The 18,205-nt window shown below is 40.3% G+C and overlaps 1 protein-coding gene across 2 annotated transcripts in view; it reads right to left on the bottom strand.

Moving 5' to 3' along the window:
- LOC129170015 (WD repeat-containing protein 7) overlaps positions 1-18,205 on the bottom strand; it is a 91,130-nt gene that overhangs the window by 67,391 nt on the left and 5,534 nt on the right. For both annotated transcript variants that reach the window (XM_054757132.1, XM_054757133.1), the window contains exons 6-19: positions 17,432-17,508; positions 16,784-16,903; positions 16,543-16,688; positions 16,347-16,446; positions 15,418-15,565; positions 14,583-14,698; positions 14,342-14,474; positions 13,822-14,042; positions 13,413-13,608; positions 9,723-9,937; positions 5,129-5,362; positions 3,778-4,071; positions 2,771-2,967; positions 629-726 (exon numbers count right to left, since the gene is read on the bottom strand). In XM_054757132.1, coding sequence (XP_054613107.1) covers positions 629-726; positions 2,771-2,967; positions 3,778-4,071; positions 5,129-5,362; positions 9,723-9,937; positions 13,413-13,608; positions 13,822-14,042; positions 14,342-14,474; positions 14,583-14,698; positions 15,418-15,565; positions 16,347-16,446; positions 16,543-16,688; positions 16,784-16,903; positions 17,432-17,508 — 2,295 coding nt within the window. The remainder of the gene's footprint in view (positions 1-628; positions 727-2,770; positions 2,968-3,777; positions 4,072-5,128; positions 5,363-9,722; positions 9,938-13,412; positions 13,609-13,821; positions 14,043-14,341; positions 14,475-14,582; positions 14,699-15,417; positions 15,566-16,346; positions 16,447-16,542; positions 16,689-16,783; positions 16,904-17,431; positions 17,509-18,205) is intronic.

Genomic DNA, 18,205 nt, shown 5'->3' with positions numbered 1-18,205 from the left:
TATAAAATGTATAAAACTAACACATGTGATAGTAGTTTACAATAGTTTATTTATAGTCGTTTATTATAGATTCTTGTTTGTTGTTTTTCATTTGTGTCAGACTTTTTCAGCAGCAAGGACTACTTTAAAAAGTAAATGTACCAACTGATCAAAAAATAAATAAAACAAAATAAATGCATTCAATTGAATTTTAAAACCACCATGTGTAATACTGGTCATATCTGTACAGCAACAGTAAGAACAACTGCAGTATGAAATCCAATTGAAAAAACAGACCAATTTGATCTAATAAAACTGTTTTAATGGGTAGCTTTTGGTTTAAAGTTGAATGATGACAGAAATAAAAAATATTTGTTGCTTTAGAAGGCTTTCGTGGATAGAATACATTTTTGCGAGGGTTGATCTCCAGCTGTTAAACCTCTAACGTGTCAAAAATGACAAAAGAGCCCTTTAAAGACTCACCGAGCAAGAAAACACCAGCAGCTTCCTTATGTGATTTTTTTTTTTTTTTAATTCTCTGTGGGATTTATTGCCAGTAGGCAGCATTATGAACCCCCACCTCCCTCCCCAACGTCCCCGTAGGGCCCCATGGGTGTGTGAAGCAAGTGCCCCCGCCTTTTGTAGTTACCTTGTTTGATCTGGGCTTGTAGTGCTGGGTTGGAGGGCTGAGGGGGAGTGGCCGGCGTCCTGCGAGGAGACTCTGGGGTTCCTCCTGGTCTGGGAGGCCTGGAGGAGGATCACAAAGACAAGGCATGAAATATTAAAGGAACAGGCAGGAGAAAGGTGGGTGAGCACCAAAAAAATAAAATACACACATGCACTTCCTTGCACAACAATAAAAAAGGGCATTTGTGTGCTCAGGTTGCTGAATTTTTAAGTGGAGGACACAACCCTGCTCTTGAACATACTTCCAGCGACACACAAACATCCCATGGGATGACTAAAAACAAGGATGTCATTAATATGCAATTCAAACAAAAGTTTTATGGACTGATGAATTTTTGCGCCTCATTTCTGTACTTTTTGGCAAATTCCAGCCTGACCTTCCTATTCTTTTTTCTAATGATTGGTTTGCACCTTCTGGTGTACCAATTGTACTTTTGTTCATGAAGTCTTGTATGAACAGTAGACAGTGATACCTTCAATCCTGCCCTCTGCAGGTTGTTACTGACAATTGCTTGTTTTTCCACCCATAGACCGCTGTCCGGTTTTCATTTTGTTTTCACCTCTAAATGCAGGAAACAAATGCAAAACCTATCCTACCCGATCTGAAACTGAGCATTGACATTCAGTGCTATTTATTGATTGAATAAGCAATGTAACATACAAAACATACTTGTCACGTGTTCTAATATTTTTGCTAAATAGGAAAAACGGGTGGGTTATAAAAAAAAAAAGATGCTTTCTTCTAAGCTGTGCATCCAATGCAGATGTAAATACCTAGAAATAAAGTTGCTCTCTGCTCTCATATTCATCTTCATCCAGCAAAAATAATTAAATAGACCTCGCTGTTCCAATACATTTGGAAAGCACTGTAACTCCTGTCACAATGATCAACTGATTTCTCGAGGTTGCATCTTGACTAAAAAGGAATTTAAACCCCTGTGACATTTAAACAAACTGGTTTAGTCTGAGAATTCCTCAATGAAAGGTTAGTTGGGATTAACCCACAATAACGTACAAGGCTTAGTAACAAAGGTGGGCTTTGTCAAAATATTGTCATTCTAACATCAACACGAAGGGGAGTTCTTCAACCACTGCAGTGTTTTTCCTGTGCAAGGTTGATGAAATGCCGTGTTGGTGTTACAGCAGATGGACCTCGACCTTAAATCTTTTATAGCGCAATGTGCTCAGACAGACCAAATAAACAGCTTCACACACGTTTCATGAGCCTGGCTGAACTTGATCTGCTGTTATTACTGTAAATGCGCATTGCCCCCTGTATTAACACTCTCTGCATTCAGTGCCTTGTTCGGCAGTCTAGATGTTATGTTGTTTTCATAAATATGTAATTTTATCAGGAGTGTAAATTACTTAAATTATAAATTTAGATACAATAAATCCTTTCTATTATGGTGAAAAAAGTCGAGTAGTTGAGACGCACATAAAAATGTCTATTATAACACAAATCAACAGGTGGTCATCAAAGTACCTCCCTCACTCATGGTGCAACCAAAAATATAATATACGTAACTTCACCACACAGACTATCAGGTATCGAAAGAGAAACTTACACAAAATATACATGCAAAACAAAACAATTTTATTCTAATTTAGAACCCGCAAGGCATGCTGGGAGGCCGACACACACACACACACTTCCCAAGCAAGAAGTCACCCGGCATGCCTTGCAGGTTACAAAGTAGTATAAAACAGTCTATGTGGTTCAGCAATTGGGCTGATAAGATGCTGTTTTTGTGATGTGTAAGTAAGAGTGTAAATATCAAGCTGATCACTGCATATAACGAACACCTCAAGCAAGTTATGTTGTATGCAACTCAAGCGTTACCCATTTAGGACAAATGAGATGAATTTTCTACCAATAAATGTCCCAATTATGGCAATTATAAGCACAAAATGGTGGGTTTTCCCACAAATCAAAAAAATAATCAAATTTGCAGGGTCACGGATGCTGAATCACAAATATGCAGGCATCCACTGAAACACTTAACTCAGGTCCCCCTGACATATCAACCAAAATGCTCAGAAATTTGTAACATTTTCTAACAGTGCATGTATGAGAGTGTCAGCTTGGCTTCGTCTTTGTTACCTTGCTGGTGCTTTCTTCATGTGCTCGCCGACAAAGGTGGCATTGGTCATGCCCATCAGAGTGTTGGCGAGAGAGATGACGGACAGGAGGTGTTGCGTGGTGACCGCCCTTGACACGCCGTAAGTCCCCTTGCCAACAATGTCTGACAGTGTCAGCTTCCGGCCTGTTGCAATGGACAACTGTCGCAGCAGAGACTCCTGGAACACATAGGAAGATAAATGAACCAAAGATTTCTGGACGGCTGGTGATAGGCAGTTAGTGATGAAAGCACTGTTTTTATTTTTATTTTCTGCCATGTACTGTAAAGTTATTATACATCAATTTACTCTAACCTAAACCAAAAAAGGTACAGCGGACTGTACTGGATCAAATAGGAATATTATTTAAACGGTATGAAAAAAGTAACTTTTTAATGATGTTAAAACAGTAATATGAGTTTGTCTGGAGTCTTCTTATGACGATTAACGTAAGAAAAATCTATCATTTGCTGCCATCTTCCAAGCAACGGAGCGCCGCGGCCATCTTGTGTACGTGTGTGTTCCACATCGGAAGAAGATGCGAGCATCTTCATCACATACACATGAATGCACAGGCGACAGTGCGCAGGGATACGGATATACAAATATAACGCCAAGTGATTTGTGAGGTCTGATTTTTTTGAGGAGGCATTTTTGTGACGCAAATGTATTAACTCTTTTGAACACACATTTTTTTGAGAAGCCACTCTTTACTTAAATGGCCCCAGCAACTAAGCGGAACTACGTTCCTCGTCATGGATCTCCAACCAGAACTGGACTTATGGGACCAATTGTGGGGGTAATACACTGCTGATGGGGATGTCATACACCTTCATGTCAAAAAATCCGAACTATCCCTTTAAGAGAAGACGGGCCCACACATTATGTTGCAAATTTTCTAGTTTTTATGATAAAACCCTGCTTCATTCCTTGTGGACACAATAACCTAGTCAGATGATCCATTTGCGTATCAAGGTTTACTTCTTTTACCTTGAAGGTGGGCAGCATCAGGGACATGTGACCTCCTCTGGAGATCAGGCCGAAAGAGATGGGGCAGTGCGGCCTGAGCATGCCCAGTCGCTCCAGACAGATACCGTCCAAGTGCTCGTTGAGGCCCCAGGCATGCAAGCAGGACATGAAGAGTTTGGCCGTGTCCATTGTCAGGTTGTACTCCAGAAGACTCAGTGACTTGGATTTCTCCTCACGTCTTCTCATCTCCTCCTCCTCTTCCTCATCTTCATCCAGCAGGTGCTCCTTGATTGTCTCCTTCATTGTTTCCTTTACCTATGTGACGAAGACATGATCGCATGTATCACGTTAAACATCTGAGATTTTCGCTGAGGTATTTCATCTAAAGGTCTGTTCTAGAACGCGAGTGCAGATCAAACTCAGCTGAGATATTTGATAAATGCACCGTATTTCCCGTACGGTAAGTCACATTTATAGCTACTTACTATATACAGTATATCATTTAATATGTGCTGCCTTTAAGTTTAAGAGGGGTGGTGGTTGTTTTTTTGGCGACCCCTATTGGCTGCAATAATTCATTGAGTTGCACTCATGATGCAGTAAGGCACACAAACTGCATGATACAGAGCAAACCCTATACTTTCTACGACGCTTCTACCTCGGAGATACTGTCTGTATGTAATGTGCAACTATAGTTATAGGATACCTGTGTGGATTGAGAAATGTCATATTTGAGACAGCCGTGTTGTGTAAATTAGGACACTAATTATGTCTAGGTTGGAGACTGTAGCTGCTTCATCAGCTACTAACTAGCTAAATACACACGTATGGTTTTCAGGCTGTTTTAATTTATTAGTCAATACAAAAATAAAGTTTTGGTGTTAAAATATGGCTGTTTGATACGTTTCTAACCTCACCCCCTGGCTTTGTCTTCTTCTCTTGTGAATTTAAATGTAACGTTGGCCATGACACTCCTTAAAAAAGATATACGTATATATAAAGACTGTTAAATGTGACTTATAACCCGGAACGACTTATAGAATAATTAATTCATTAGGAATATAATGCAACCAACATTTTACACTTTATGCCATGGAATGACAGTATTCTTACTGCATGTGTGCATATTGTTTTAAACAGTAGTGTTAATGCATTAACTGACATGTGAAGATGAGGTTCAATATGTTCTGTCCGTTTCAAATAAATGAAATCTGTCCTTGATGTATTTACGTTTTTACCACAAACATTTGCAGACTTTCAATGCCGAAATCCAAACAGCAACATCCAAATCAAGCTATCAGTTTAAGAAGTTATTGATAGTTTTGGATTATATATGGAGTATATATGGATTATATAGTATACTCTTCCTGACCTGCTTAAAGATCTTGTTGGCCAGAAAGGACCCTCCCTTGTCAGCCCCAGCCTGGCTCTTCTGCAGTGTCTCAGGGGACACCAGCATGGGGTTTGGTCTCTGAGCTTCCTCTGTCAGCAACTGGATGATCACTGCTTCCACATCAAAAAACAGCACATGCATGTCAGGGTCCGTGAGGTTGGTCTTCATTGCCTGGACCACCAGTGCATTGTGGGAGTATTTTGGCAGGTTGCCCTAAAAAGGAGGGACGGGAGAGAGAAGAAATAATGATGAAACATAATTGTTGTCACTAAAATAAGGCATACAGTCAATAAATGTGTTTCATAAGGACACAAAATTGGTATTATTCTGTTCTTTTCTGTTAGACGTTCTGGAAATACAATAATATTTTCCGACAAAAACAAAAACGCTGCATGTTTTCCCCAGCCTGGTGGGCTCTGTGTCAGTGTGTGATGGTGGATGAATATTGCCACCTAAAGGCAGTATGCCCTATTACACATATATTTGCATAAAGAAACCTCAAAACACGTAAATGAAGAACATACTGTTAGTTCATATTTATAAATACCAGAAGACAGAAATGCATGACTGTACTAGTAGATGACCACAATGTATCCCGTTGGCATCATTTGGGTTTCCTCATACTGTCCAAACAATAGTTGTAAGCACAGTTCCTGTGTTGATGGTCCACCTCAGTGTTTCCCAGCCTTTATTAAGCCAAGGCATATATTTGACTTTAGACAAATCTCACGGCACAATGTCAAAGAAAAATGCTTTATTAATGGCAGCAGGTAGATACAGTAATCCCTTTCAGGATATATTAATTAATAAATCATGCTGTTTTTTTGGTTGAATATGGCCTATTGGTAAAAGAACAATGCATATTTAAGCACAAAATTTATATATGCTTTGCCTAAATTAGCATTTTCAAGCATAAAAATGGCTAAATGAACTAAAATACAAATATAAGGCATTCAGAAGACGCAGTCAAAGATGCTGCGATGATATGTAGTATACTACACTGGTCACTAGGTGTCAGTAATGATACTGTAATGTTCATACACACCAGACTTGATCGCCAGAACAGCAGGCTTTTATTGCATGTTTGAATTATCTCACAACAGGCAAAATAATCCCTAACACAAGTAACTGTCACAACCGTAATCCACACCAAAATAAAACTTGAATCTGAAACACCAACGTCACTTCCTGTCCACCTTCCACTCAGGCTCCTTACACCAAAACACATTTACAGCAACACACATGACAAGGAGTCTTATTTATGTCTTAAATGGCTTATTTTCTGCTATTATGTCTATTGTATTGGGTAATAGGAGTGAAAAGGTGACTATAGGGGTATTATTTCATGTCTAGAGGGCTCTCGTAATATTAACCGTATTTAGAAAGTTGTAAACAGGTTTTCCCTGCTCTTAACTACAAAATATTTTGTTTATAAATAAGGACTACAATTAACCGCGATAAACGAAGGATTACTGAACACACTGGTTATAATGTACCTCCTGCCATTTAGTGGAAAAGCATTTAATCGGTGTGAGTGCCTCGAGTGCTCAACAGAACAATACAGTGTATGTTTGTTTAGCCACACTAAGGAAGGATAACACTGAAAGTTATTTTTTTTGTAACTTTTTGCACTTCATTATGTCTGTTTGGTCAATTTTGACTTACTTGAAAATATGCTGTTAAATATAAACACCAGTCATCCAAGAATATGAGAATTCTTCATCCATCCATCCATTTTCTATGCCGCTTATCCTTACTAGGGTCGCGGGGGTATGCTGGAGCCTATCCCAGCTGACTTCGGGCAAGAGGCGGGGTACTCCCTGGCCTGGTTGCCAGCCAATGGCAGGGCACATACTGTATAGACAAACAATCATTCACACTCACATTCATACCTATGGACAATTTAGAGTCACCAATTCACCTAACATGCATGATTTTGGAATGTGGGAGGAAACCGGAGTACCCGGAGAAAACCCACACATGCACGGGAGAACATGAAAACACCACACAGAGATGCTATGAGAATTCTTATGATGAGTAAATCCTGATTATCACTTACTAAGCATTGAACAATGTTTAGTCGTAATAGCATTTTGATTATATTCCTCTTTGATTCTGAGGTGATCAACCTAATATGACAAGCTCCTCTAAATCAAGAAAATCTCCAAGAGTTGAGGTGGTAAAGTGAAGTGAAGGCCAGGTAAAGTTCAGAAAAACTTGACAACATCTCCTAAGCAGCAGTGCGCCAAAGAAAAGGAAAGCCATCACCATGGAAGTGAAAATGATCATCATAAAAACTAAAAAGATGCATAATTCACACACTGGTAATACTGTACCTCTCTCAAGCAAAACAAAACAAAAACAAAAACTACTAACTGCGGGTTCAGCAGAAATGCCAGAGGACAAACTCAAAGGCACATATTGACTTCCTTACACCAAACTAAAAGCTGTAACTGTAAACACGCACAGATGATGGCTTACAGCTGACTGCGTGTAGTGTTTGTGTTGATAGTCTGACATTTCATGGTCATTATCTATCATCACACACGGCAGGGGAGTGCACACAGCCACTCACACGGGGAATGGTGGATGGTTTTGACCCATAATGTGTATAGATATGAGCGAGAAATGATCTTGGGGTGGGAGGCAACAACAACAAAAAAAAACAATAATGACACGGGGAGGCAGGGGGGGAAAAAGCTGCTGTTGTGTGTTGGCCTTTTCAAAAAGACATGTGATTATGGGAAGTTATTGGAGGAAAATCCCGGGAGACACCTCCGATAAACACACAGCAGAAGGAAAACGACAAAGTCACCAAACAACAGACAAACGAAGAAGGAAGAACCGATTTGCGAACTCTACGCTCCCCTGCAAAAGTATTGAAACAGTGAGGTCAGTTCTTATTCACTTATTAAGTATTTAATCTGTGGGAACGCTTTTGCTAGGAATGTGGTTCTCAAATACAAATAATGCTATTTTCAGTGGCAGTGGTTCATAACCTTTACTGAATGACAGAAACTCAAAAACAGCATTCCATTTTATGCATGGACCTCTCACTATAATAACGAAATACTCATCTCACCCTTAGGCGGATAGTGTGGAAGAATTTGACTGGCCTGCACAGATCCCTGACCTCAACCCCCTCAAAGGGATCTTGGGGACAAACAAGAAAGGCGACTACCGGCCAGGCCTTGGTATGAATGGGCAAAAATACAGAGAGACATTACTCAAATCAAGTCTTTTAGTTTTAGTTCCTATAGATCAGGATCGAAAATGACCCCAGGGGCACACTTTGGACACCACACTGCTTTAGATGTAATGGTCAGGTGTTCTGATACATTTTTCTTTACACTGCGTGTGTGAGATCTGATATGTGGTCAGCAACTGTGCCTCACGAGGTCAAAAATAAACCTACCTACCAACGTTGGCATAGTGGGGGCGTAAAATAGCAGATATGATGACTTCCTTAGCAGATGTAGTCAAGACCATTCATATTTGTTAATTTGCCAATCAACAAGCAGTCACATTTACATCAATGCTGCTGTTGCTTCCCCTGTACCTCGCAAACTTGGACATTTCTCCTATGCGAATGGGACAGCAGAAACCATATGCACTGTGTTGGGCAAAAATCTTTGGGCAAAAAAAAATTTGTCAGTCTGTGTTTTAAGGAAGTAAAAGAAGATAAACATTGTAACGGGCTCTTGAAATGTGGGCAGATTGTTTTTTGTTGGGTTTTTTTTTGCTTTCTGAAAAGGTCGATCTCTATAGGAAAAAAAAAAATATATATATATATATATATATATATATTTTTTTTTTTTTTTTTTTTTTTTTACTTCCCTGACATTTAGGACCCTAGAAGATACCAGCAGTTTGCTGTCAATGTCAGCACCCACAGAGACACACAGTATTACAATCTTGGGTAGATAGCAGTCTGAAATCACAGACCAATTAAATCTCTGTTGGAGATTAAGCAAAGGTCAACATATAGCAACTCGATGTGTATTGTGTAGATACAGTATGTGTTGGATTGAGAGTTTGTCTTTGTCTCATGCAGCACTGGCGTTTATGTTTTAAAAACATCCAAGTGCATCCATGAACTTTCAGAGAAATAGCAAATACAGTGTTTCCCATACATTAATTGGGAATGTTGCTATATTCAGCAGAGCATTCAGACCCCTGTAGATAGATTTATTTGCGACAAATCTAGCGACTTTTTCATGTCTTGTAGGAGACTGACATGAAAGCACGCATCCCTCTTCTCAATGAGCAGCTGGTGCTGCTGCGGACATTTTGTTCATAGCACTCACACCTATCTTGTTTGTGACATTTCGAAACATGTTGTTTACTCCCTTTTTGTCTCTCCGACAGCATCCATTACTATTACATGCTCAATGCATCATGGTCAATGATGCAAATTACACGATGACATCATTGAGCAAAACCCTTCCCCTTGCAACACACTACCACAAATAGATTGCAGTCCTGCGGGAAACACTGAGAAACCTATATAACTGTCTACCAATAGTGGCCATACTTCTTGATGTACTGCAATGTGTAATGTGAGTGTTTGTACCTTGTCAGCGTTGTCTGCAGCCAGCAGATTGGTAGCAAGTGTTTGCAGTTTGTGCTGAGCCATGTTCTTCAGTGCCGCCAGGCTCCGGCGAGTCATTGCTTGCTTTAGGTTCACTGCCGAATGGCTCAAGGTGTCCACAGTGGCTGGAGCCAGCTCGTCACAGGCGTTTAGTATCTCTACAGCAGTTATACCCATCACACAGCGGTCCAAGGCCCCTAGAAACATATGCAAATTGATCAATGGCAGACTACCAAAGAATGTTTGTAACACTGAAAATGATCAGCTTCCTTGATATAACAACACAAAGAGATTTTGGTTGAGTATGCCAGCGTGAATGTTGTTAAATATAGGTTTAAACATCTTAAACTAGAGAAAGAGCCTCACAATGAGATACACAAATATAGTATATACAGTACAAGTATATAACAAACTTCCCTGTGTCTGGTTTCTCAGTTTCTTGTTCCTCATTCCTGTCACATACTTGCGCTTTGTGGCTATCCATCTCTATCAACACCATTTTTCTATCAATACCAAATTTTCTCTCATAACATCCCCCAATACTTCGATTTTAGCTCATCGTAATGCTCAGTACCATCATCTTTTGTCTCAAATGTGATTCAGGACACACTTATCTGTAGGTGCAACAATTGTCTGCCCTTACAAAAGAGAGAGGTTTAGAGGAGACACCATTAGCTGCAGACAGAGTTGATATCAGGATTGCCTCTGAGTATTGAGTGAGAAGAGAAGTGGCACCCATTATGCTGTGTGAGTGTGTGTGTGTGTGTGTGTGTGTGTGTGTGTGTGTGTGTGTGTGTGTCTTTGTGTGTCTCTCGGCCACACTCTCTCTCACATACACACACTTTCTCACTCCTTTCTCACACACACTCTTTAATTTCACACTCAGTTACCCTGCAATCTCTCAGCAGCAGCAGGCCCACAACACCCACACGCATACACACACACACACACACACACACACACACACACCCACGTGCGTACACGTACACACGCACACGGTCTTTCCCAGTGGCACATCATCAATCAAGCCAAAGTTGTCTTTTTTCTGCACATACATGTTTGCTGCAATGGTGGTGAAGGTATCTTAATAGTTGGCATGTAGAAGTAAAATTGTTTCCAAATGAGGTTTTAAAAAAAAAAAAACATAAAAACCATAAGAAGGAACAAGGGGACATCGCTGTACTATGTACAACCGTTTTGACCCAAATGTAAATCTGCATTTTTTTCCACTTGAAAATAGTCAGTCGTCTTCTAATCTGGGTCTAGGGCAGGGGTCTCAAAGTCACTTTACCTTGGGATCGCTGGTGGTACAAGAAAAGGTTTCAAGTATTACAAAGAAATATGTAAAACACAAACATAAAAAGGATATACTGTATGTTGTAGGATGGCTGAGCGTGCTTCTGGTTACCCAGCATGCCTTGCAGCACTAGTTTTGTACAAAGTAGCGTCTTTAGAGTTAACCTAGTTGTGCCTTTATTTTTGTGTTATTTGAGCAACCACCCTGTTCATTTCACTGTGTGACAAAGCTCATTGTGAGTTCAGTGTTGGCGTTTGCTTGCCTAATTTAAGAGCCTCATCCTTTAAGTAAACTCAAGGACCACTGACCATCTTTGTGGCACTCAAGATCACGGGCCACACTAACGCTTAAGTTTGATGCCAAGTAGTGGACGACAATGTATGTCCTGTAGCCACAATTGGTCCGAGGACCCCAAGTTTGAGACCCCTGGTCTAGATGTTTATACATGCAAACCCACCAGCCACAAGTAAGCACATCCGTGCAGCACTTTATCTCACACACACACACACACACACACACACACACACACACACATTTGCAATTAAAAAAAAAAAAAAGTAGGACTGTCAAAGCTAAGACGCAAATTATGATAGACACCACCTTTTTGACGTGTGACAAAAGCTTAGATGAGCACGAATCAGATAGCATGTTTTTTAGCTGCGTGAACATACTGATGAGTGAATGAGCATGTCCTGTTTGACTGTGGATAATCTTTCGATTCATTATTAAGAAAGGTCATTATCAGTAAAAACTGGCGAGTAATCACATAACAGTAACGTGTCCCGGCCCCACTTCTTCCAATCATGCCAGAGCTGAGACGTGTACAGAGAGTAAACAGGTAAATAAACAAATAAAAGAGTGTGTTTTTCACCATTTACACTGTTTTGTGTTGAGCTGCTTTTATTTGACATTATTTATTGACGTAACAATTACTCAGGTCAACAGTTGTGACTTGCTGGGCCGAAGTTGGGCTTTCACGATATCTTTTAATGCAGTTTTGTATTGTTTGTATTGTGAAGAACATTCCGGGAAACACTTGTTATCCTTCTGGATCATTTAAAAAGCAGTTAACTGCAACACTCGCAAAAAAAAAAGGTTGTGTCAAACAATGAATTACGCTAACTCGAATAGGTTCATTTTTTGATTGAAAAGATGTTCAGTTTCATATATTCAGAAAAGTTTTTCGACATATTAGATCACAGGTTTGAAACCGGTCAAGGGGCCATACTTGGCCCGCCCCATTGTTTTTTGTAGCCTGCGAAAGTCTGGCAATAATGCACATCAATTTTTATCGCAAATTTTTTTGGGGGGGTTGCTTTGGGTGGAATTGTCATCATTCCACCCAAATGAAGTCTCATTCCACTGCATCTTAACGACATTTTGCACCACAACAAACCGAAACCAGTCTTGGTTGGTGTGTACCTTAATGTGAGAGAATAAATTCAATTATTAATAATTCAATCTCCTCAGTTTAAAGCTGTCCTATTAGGTCTTTGAGCATGAATTGATGAATCCTGCTTAGATGTCTTCTAACAGTCCAATTATGGACGTATTTCAGGCAAAGTTGCAGCTCTCTGAGAACAAATACAACAGTGATGTGGCCCGTGGTGAAAACAACTTTGACATCCCCGTATTAGATGTTTTTGTACCTTTACATGTTTCAACTGTCACTTGCAGTCTCCCTCAGAAGTGTAAAAACACCATCTATTTTACCTAAAAACAAAACTCTCAATATAAGAAACTAAACATACAATAAACTCTAACAGGGGTCTCAAAATTGTGGCCAAAAATGACAGCACTACATGTAACAAGTACCACTATTTCAATAGGGGAACATAAACAACCACGTTAACTCTAAACACATAGCTTTAGCAGCTTTTAACAAAACAAGGGGCACAAAGAAGGCATACTGTGAAGCCGTAAACACTCCCAGCGACAGGAGGGATGGGATGCGGGCTCCCACCATCCCTTGCGACACCTTTTTGTAAACAGTTGCTAAAAGTACGTGTTTAGAGTTAACATAGTTGTTATCCTCCACGAGTAATAGTAGTTGCCCTATGTAACGTATGTATTATCAATCTGTTATGTGTTAAATTACTGCATGATGGTTACTTTCTTCTATGGCATCTTGAGACAGTCTGTTATGTTGAGTAATGAGCTACTGCCGTTACCGACGTGTTGACAAGCTCATTGTGAGTTCTGCTTTGGCTTGAGTTTTGTTATATTTGCTTGCCCAAATGAAGAGTTGAAATGTGAATGTGACTCTCTGCCAGAGATCCATGAACTATATTGTGTCAAAAATTTATGGTAATGGCTCAGTGATTCATTAACAGCCGATTTTACCATCTAATCATTGCAAATATGAAACCCCTCACCTGTATCCATCTGCCAGACGTAGACAGAGCCATCGGAGCATCCAACCACCAGGTAGTCATCTGCCGGGCGCCATTTGATAACTTGGATTGGGAATAGATGCCGCGATGCAAGCATGATGCACTTCCTTTCCCTGAGACTGAGCAGGCCAACTGAGTGGTCACTGGCCACAGAGCAGACGCAGTGCTGCACCCGAGTCTGCAGAGAAAGTAGAGGCACAGTCATAATTGTCGAAAAGAACAGAGATCCAGTTCTGTAGTCATATCCAACAAATGCACAAACCCTAAAATACGCATAGTAAGCCTCCTTAAAAAGAATTACTGCTTTCTATATTGTGGTGAGGCTGCAGGGCAAGCGCCTGTCTCTTATTTCACAAAAAACAACATCAACATCATGTGAGGGAGGACTCACGCTGCAGTTTTCTGGTGGGACAATGAGCTGGGTGATCTCTCCTCCGTGGACACAGAAAATGTGCTTCATCTCTCCAGTGAAAATATCCCAGACAATGACAGAAAAGTCCACCCCTCCAGACACCAGAGAGCGCTGGTCATAGCGGGGGGAGATCTGGTACGGATACAGGACACAGGTCACCTTGTTCCTGTGACCTCGCAGTGTACGGTGGGGTGGCCATCCTGCAGAGCACAGGGACAATAAGCAGGGGTAGAAATATACTCATTCTCTTCAGTGTCTTTAACTGCTGTGTCAGACTGGCTGCTTCAATGAACAATATACACAAAGAAAGAACCCATTACATTTATGATTAAATGTTGTCGGGAATTTATCTGACTTTTTCCAGGTGATGGGTACCTATGAAGGTCCAAATTCAAATGAAATCACCTTGGCGGAGGTTTTCACTCCACTCTTGATGTATAATGGTCAAAGTTACATTTGAGATTAAAAGTCTTCCTTTGTATCTCAATCGCTCTCTCACCTCTTCTAAGCATGTGTTCTCCCTGTAGCAACTGAACGATTGCGGTCTGTGTCGCAGGAACCAAAATGATGCTGCCATCTTCTCTTCCGCACACCAGTCTACCCTGGGAGGGGATGTAGACGCTGGCTGTCACCTGAGGAACACAGACATGCATTTAAAGTAAAGAAAACTATGCATTACATTACAGTATTAGTTTGAGTTAGAGGCTACTCCAGTCTTCTCCTCACACACTGATTCAAACCTTAATGGGGTCCTCTTTGCCTGGCAAGACGCTCAGCTGGTCAATGATTCCAGAAGACACGGGAGTCAACTTATCAAACGCTGATTGCAGACTGATGGTGAATGAGACCTGCAGTTCTGCAGAGAGGGAGGGAAGCGGTGAGTTTATCCACTGCCCAGCTAGATGGGCAGTGTGGGAAGCATATTGAATTTAAGAACAAAATTGTCATTAAACATTTAATAAAACACACTCACAAGTGAAAAACTAATACTAGAAAATGTGAAAAAACACCACTCATAACTGCTGAGTATACTTTTGGCCACTAGATGTCAGACTGCCTCTGCATTTAGATTCAAGTGAGCTTTTGTGAGAGATTCACCAGAGGTTTTACACACACACACACACACACACACACACACACACACACACACGCATATATATATATATATATATATATATATATATATATATATATATATATATATATATATACACACACATACATACATACATACATATATACACATATACTGTACATACATACATATAAATGTACATATTCTATATACTGTATATATTATTATATATAAAATATTACATATATTTTACATATAATTTTATATATTCCCCTGCCCCCAACAATTTCAAAATATATATACAATAGAAGATCCTTGTAAAGATCCCTGCAGGTTCGGAAAACGTGTCACATTTTAACAACCCGGTGGGCAATTAAATTATTGCCGACATGATATGATAAATATCACGGGATACATTTTTATCATATCAACTGCGTGGTACATTCAGTGATGCTTCAAATGATGCAGGGCTCTTTTTAATCAATTCCTTTTGTCCTTACCTGCAGGAGCGGGCAGTTGCCGTGGAGGTGAGGCGTCAGGGATGCTCCACAGAGACAGTTTGCCTGCAGAGTCTCCCTGGATCAGCAACTTGTGGAAGGGCTCCCGTCGGCCAAAAAAGAAGCGAGTCACAGGAGGGCAGATGAGGAGCTAGAAAGTGTTTAGAAGAGACAAATGAACATTTGCGACTTATGACCTCATAAATGTGATTTTGGATGAAAAATACATCTCCAACCTATCATTCTGACATGCCTAAAATACCACTTATAATCTTTTAAAGGTTTACAGTGAATCCCTGCAAGTTTGAGATTCAGATTTTTGGTACATTTTTGGTCGTTTTTTTCTGCAGAAAATACATCTCATTCTCCCGAAGTCGGAAATAATTTATAAATACGTACTATTAAAATGTAAAACGTCTTCATGCTTCACTTTTTTTTCCAAGTTTACAGATTTCTAACTTTCTTTGACAGTCCTTGAACGCACCGTACTTCTGTGCAAAAGTTACATTTATATCCAACTTTCTCAGTCGCTGCCACAGCTTCATAAATCCACCAAATAGAAGACAAACCGCAATGCTAGTAGTGAGTACCTATGCATTTTATACTTGAAATGTGTTCAATAAGTGTGTGGGGCACATTTAGCACTAAAACCTAGATTGTGTCAAGAGTGAACAATGGCAACTGAAGAGAAATAGGGAGGGTTCTGGAGCTGAATCTAATCTAATAATTCATTATTTGCTTTTATTGCAAATGTTGATCCCAAATCGAAGGAGGACATCAATGTCAAGCTAGCAGGAGGTTTGGGGGCTGGAGTCAAAAATTAACATTTTTATGGCCGTTTCAATTACTCATGTTTGCTTGGTGGTCTTGGTTCATTTGTGAGTAAAACATAAATGTAATTGTCATTTTACAAAGTCGGACTCAGCACTGACCTGTTTGTCTGTTAGGTTCTCCATGCTGTAGATCAGCGGAGGTATCGAGCCTTCTTTTTTCCCAACATCACTTCGGAAATGTACACTAGCAGGAAGACAGCTGGACAAACAAAAGAAAAAAACCTAACTTACGCTGAACGATTAAATTTGCTGGACAATGACAACGATGACAGAGTTGGAAAAGCAGTAGCTATACCTGGCAGGTAGGCTATAGATGTAACTGCAGCCATCCTCCGTCCAGATGATGACTTTGTCTGCTGCAATGAACTCTCCTCCAGCCCAGGTCTTATCATTGTCAATGGGCACGGAGCAGAGCAACGAATAATCGCCTGCATCAAAAACCTGATCGCCACAAATATCACGGTTTCAATTTTAAGATTAAAGCCATTAAATCTGTGGTACTATGATGAGTACGTTCTTATATGGCTTTCTCTTACTCTCCAGAACTTGGAGCAGACCACCAGGAGGCTGCTCTGAGTGAACGTACAGAAGGAAATACTCTGGCAGCCTTGACAGTAGATGGGTTTGGACTCCTCTTCAAACACTGGGTCCAGGTCCTGAACACACACGCATTTACGTAAATAATAATAATGGAATAGATTTATATAGGGCCTACTTACAAAGTGCCCAAAGCGCCTCACAGTGAACCTATTATTCATTCACTCGCCAGTCACACACTGGTGGTGGTAAACTACATCTGTACCACACCTGCTCTGGGGTAGACTGACAGAAACATGGCTGCCAATTCACGGCTACAGCCTTTCACACCACCACCAAACATTCACTCACATTCATACACCAGTGTGGGCAGCACTGGAGGCAAGGTATGTGAAGTGTCTTCACAACACTGCACAACAGTGACTGGGATGGAGGAAGCGGGGTACAAACACCAACCTTCTGGTTTCTAAACGATCTGCTCTACCTCTTACATGCCGCGCACACCACAACAGATGCATATACAGGTATTTCATTTGGATTGTCTTTGCCGTTAACTTGTTTCTGTTCACATTTTTGTATCACAGTCACATATTTTTCCCTTTTATAAGTAAAACACAAAAAACATACAGCATTTCCTAGTGGTGTACCTGCATCCTGTTGACTTCAGCTGTGATGATCCAGACTTTCAGAATGCCTGTCACTGACACCGCCACGACTGTGTCCTCTGAAAACAGACACAAGGCATACATAATGTAAGCTTGTTGGTTAATACTTGCAACTAATTTAATGTGCGTTTAAAGCCCAGTTAAAAAGGGATGAATGATACAATAGGTCCCCGTTTTTTTCCGGGATCACAGGTAAATGGGGGTCTATTTTTAATATATGCATCATTAACCCTCTTGCTAGCTTGATGTTGATGTTCTTCCCCGATTTCGGATCAACATTTGCAATAATGGTGACTGTTGCCATTACTAGATTAAATTCAGCTCCAGAACCCTCCCCTTCTCTCTTCAATATGCTTCACACACTTTTACAACTCATTTTACAACAACTCTTACATACAATTCATTTTTAAATATAAAATGTATCGGTACTCACCACTAATAACGTAAGATCACCTAAGTCATGATGAAAACTGACAGCAACTATAGTATGATATGAAACTGTTGGCTTTTAACAGTGGCAAATGTACAGTATGCTGTACATTTTGCCTGCGTTATGGCATGTTTATAAATTATTACCAACTTCGGGTGAATGAGAAGTGTTTTCTGCAGAAAAAACAGCCCATTTTCAAAGAAAGACATTTTTAATAAAACATTTTTTGGACCAAAAATCTGTGAATTTGCAGGGCCGTGAATGCTGAATCGCAAATGTGCGGCGACCCACTGTATCAGAAGATAGCGAGAGGCACACCGGGCACA

The sequence above is a fragment of the Dunckerocampus dactyliophorus genome, chromosome 17, assembly GCF_027744805.1.
Source record: "Dunckerocampus dactyliophorus isolate RoL2022-P2 chromosome 17, RoL_Ddac_1.1, whole genome shotgun sequence".
Lineage (NCBI taxonomy): Eukaryota > Metazoa > Chordata > Actinopteri > Syngnathiformes > Syngnathidae > Dunckerocampus > Dunckerocampus dactyliophorus.
Note: the sequence above shows the minus strand (reverse complement) of the source record. Positions and strands in the feature narration are given on the sequence as shown.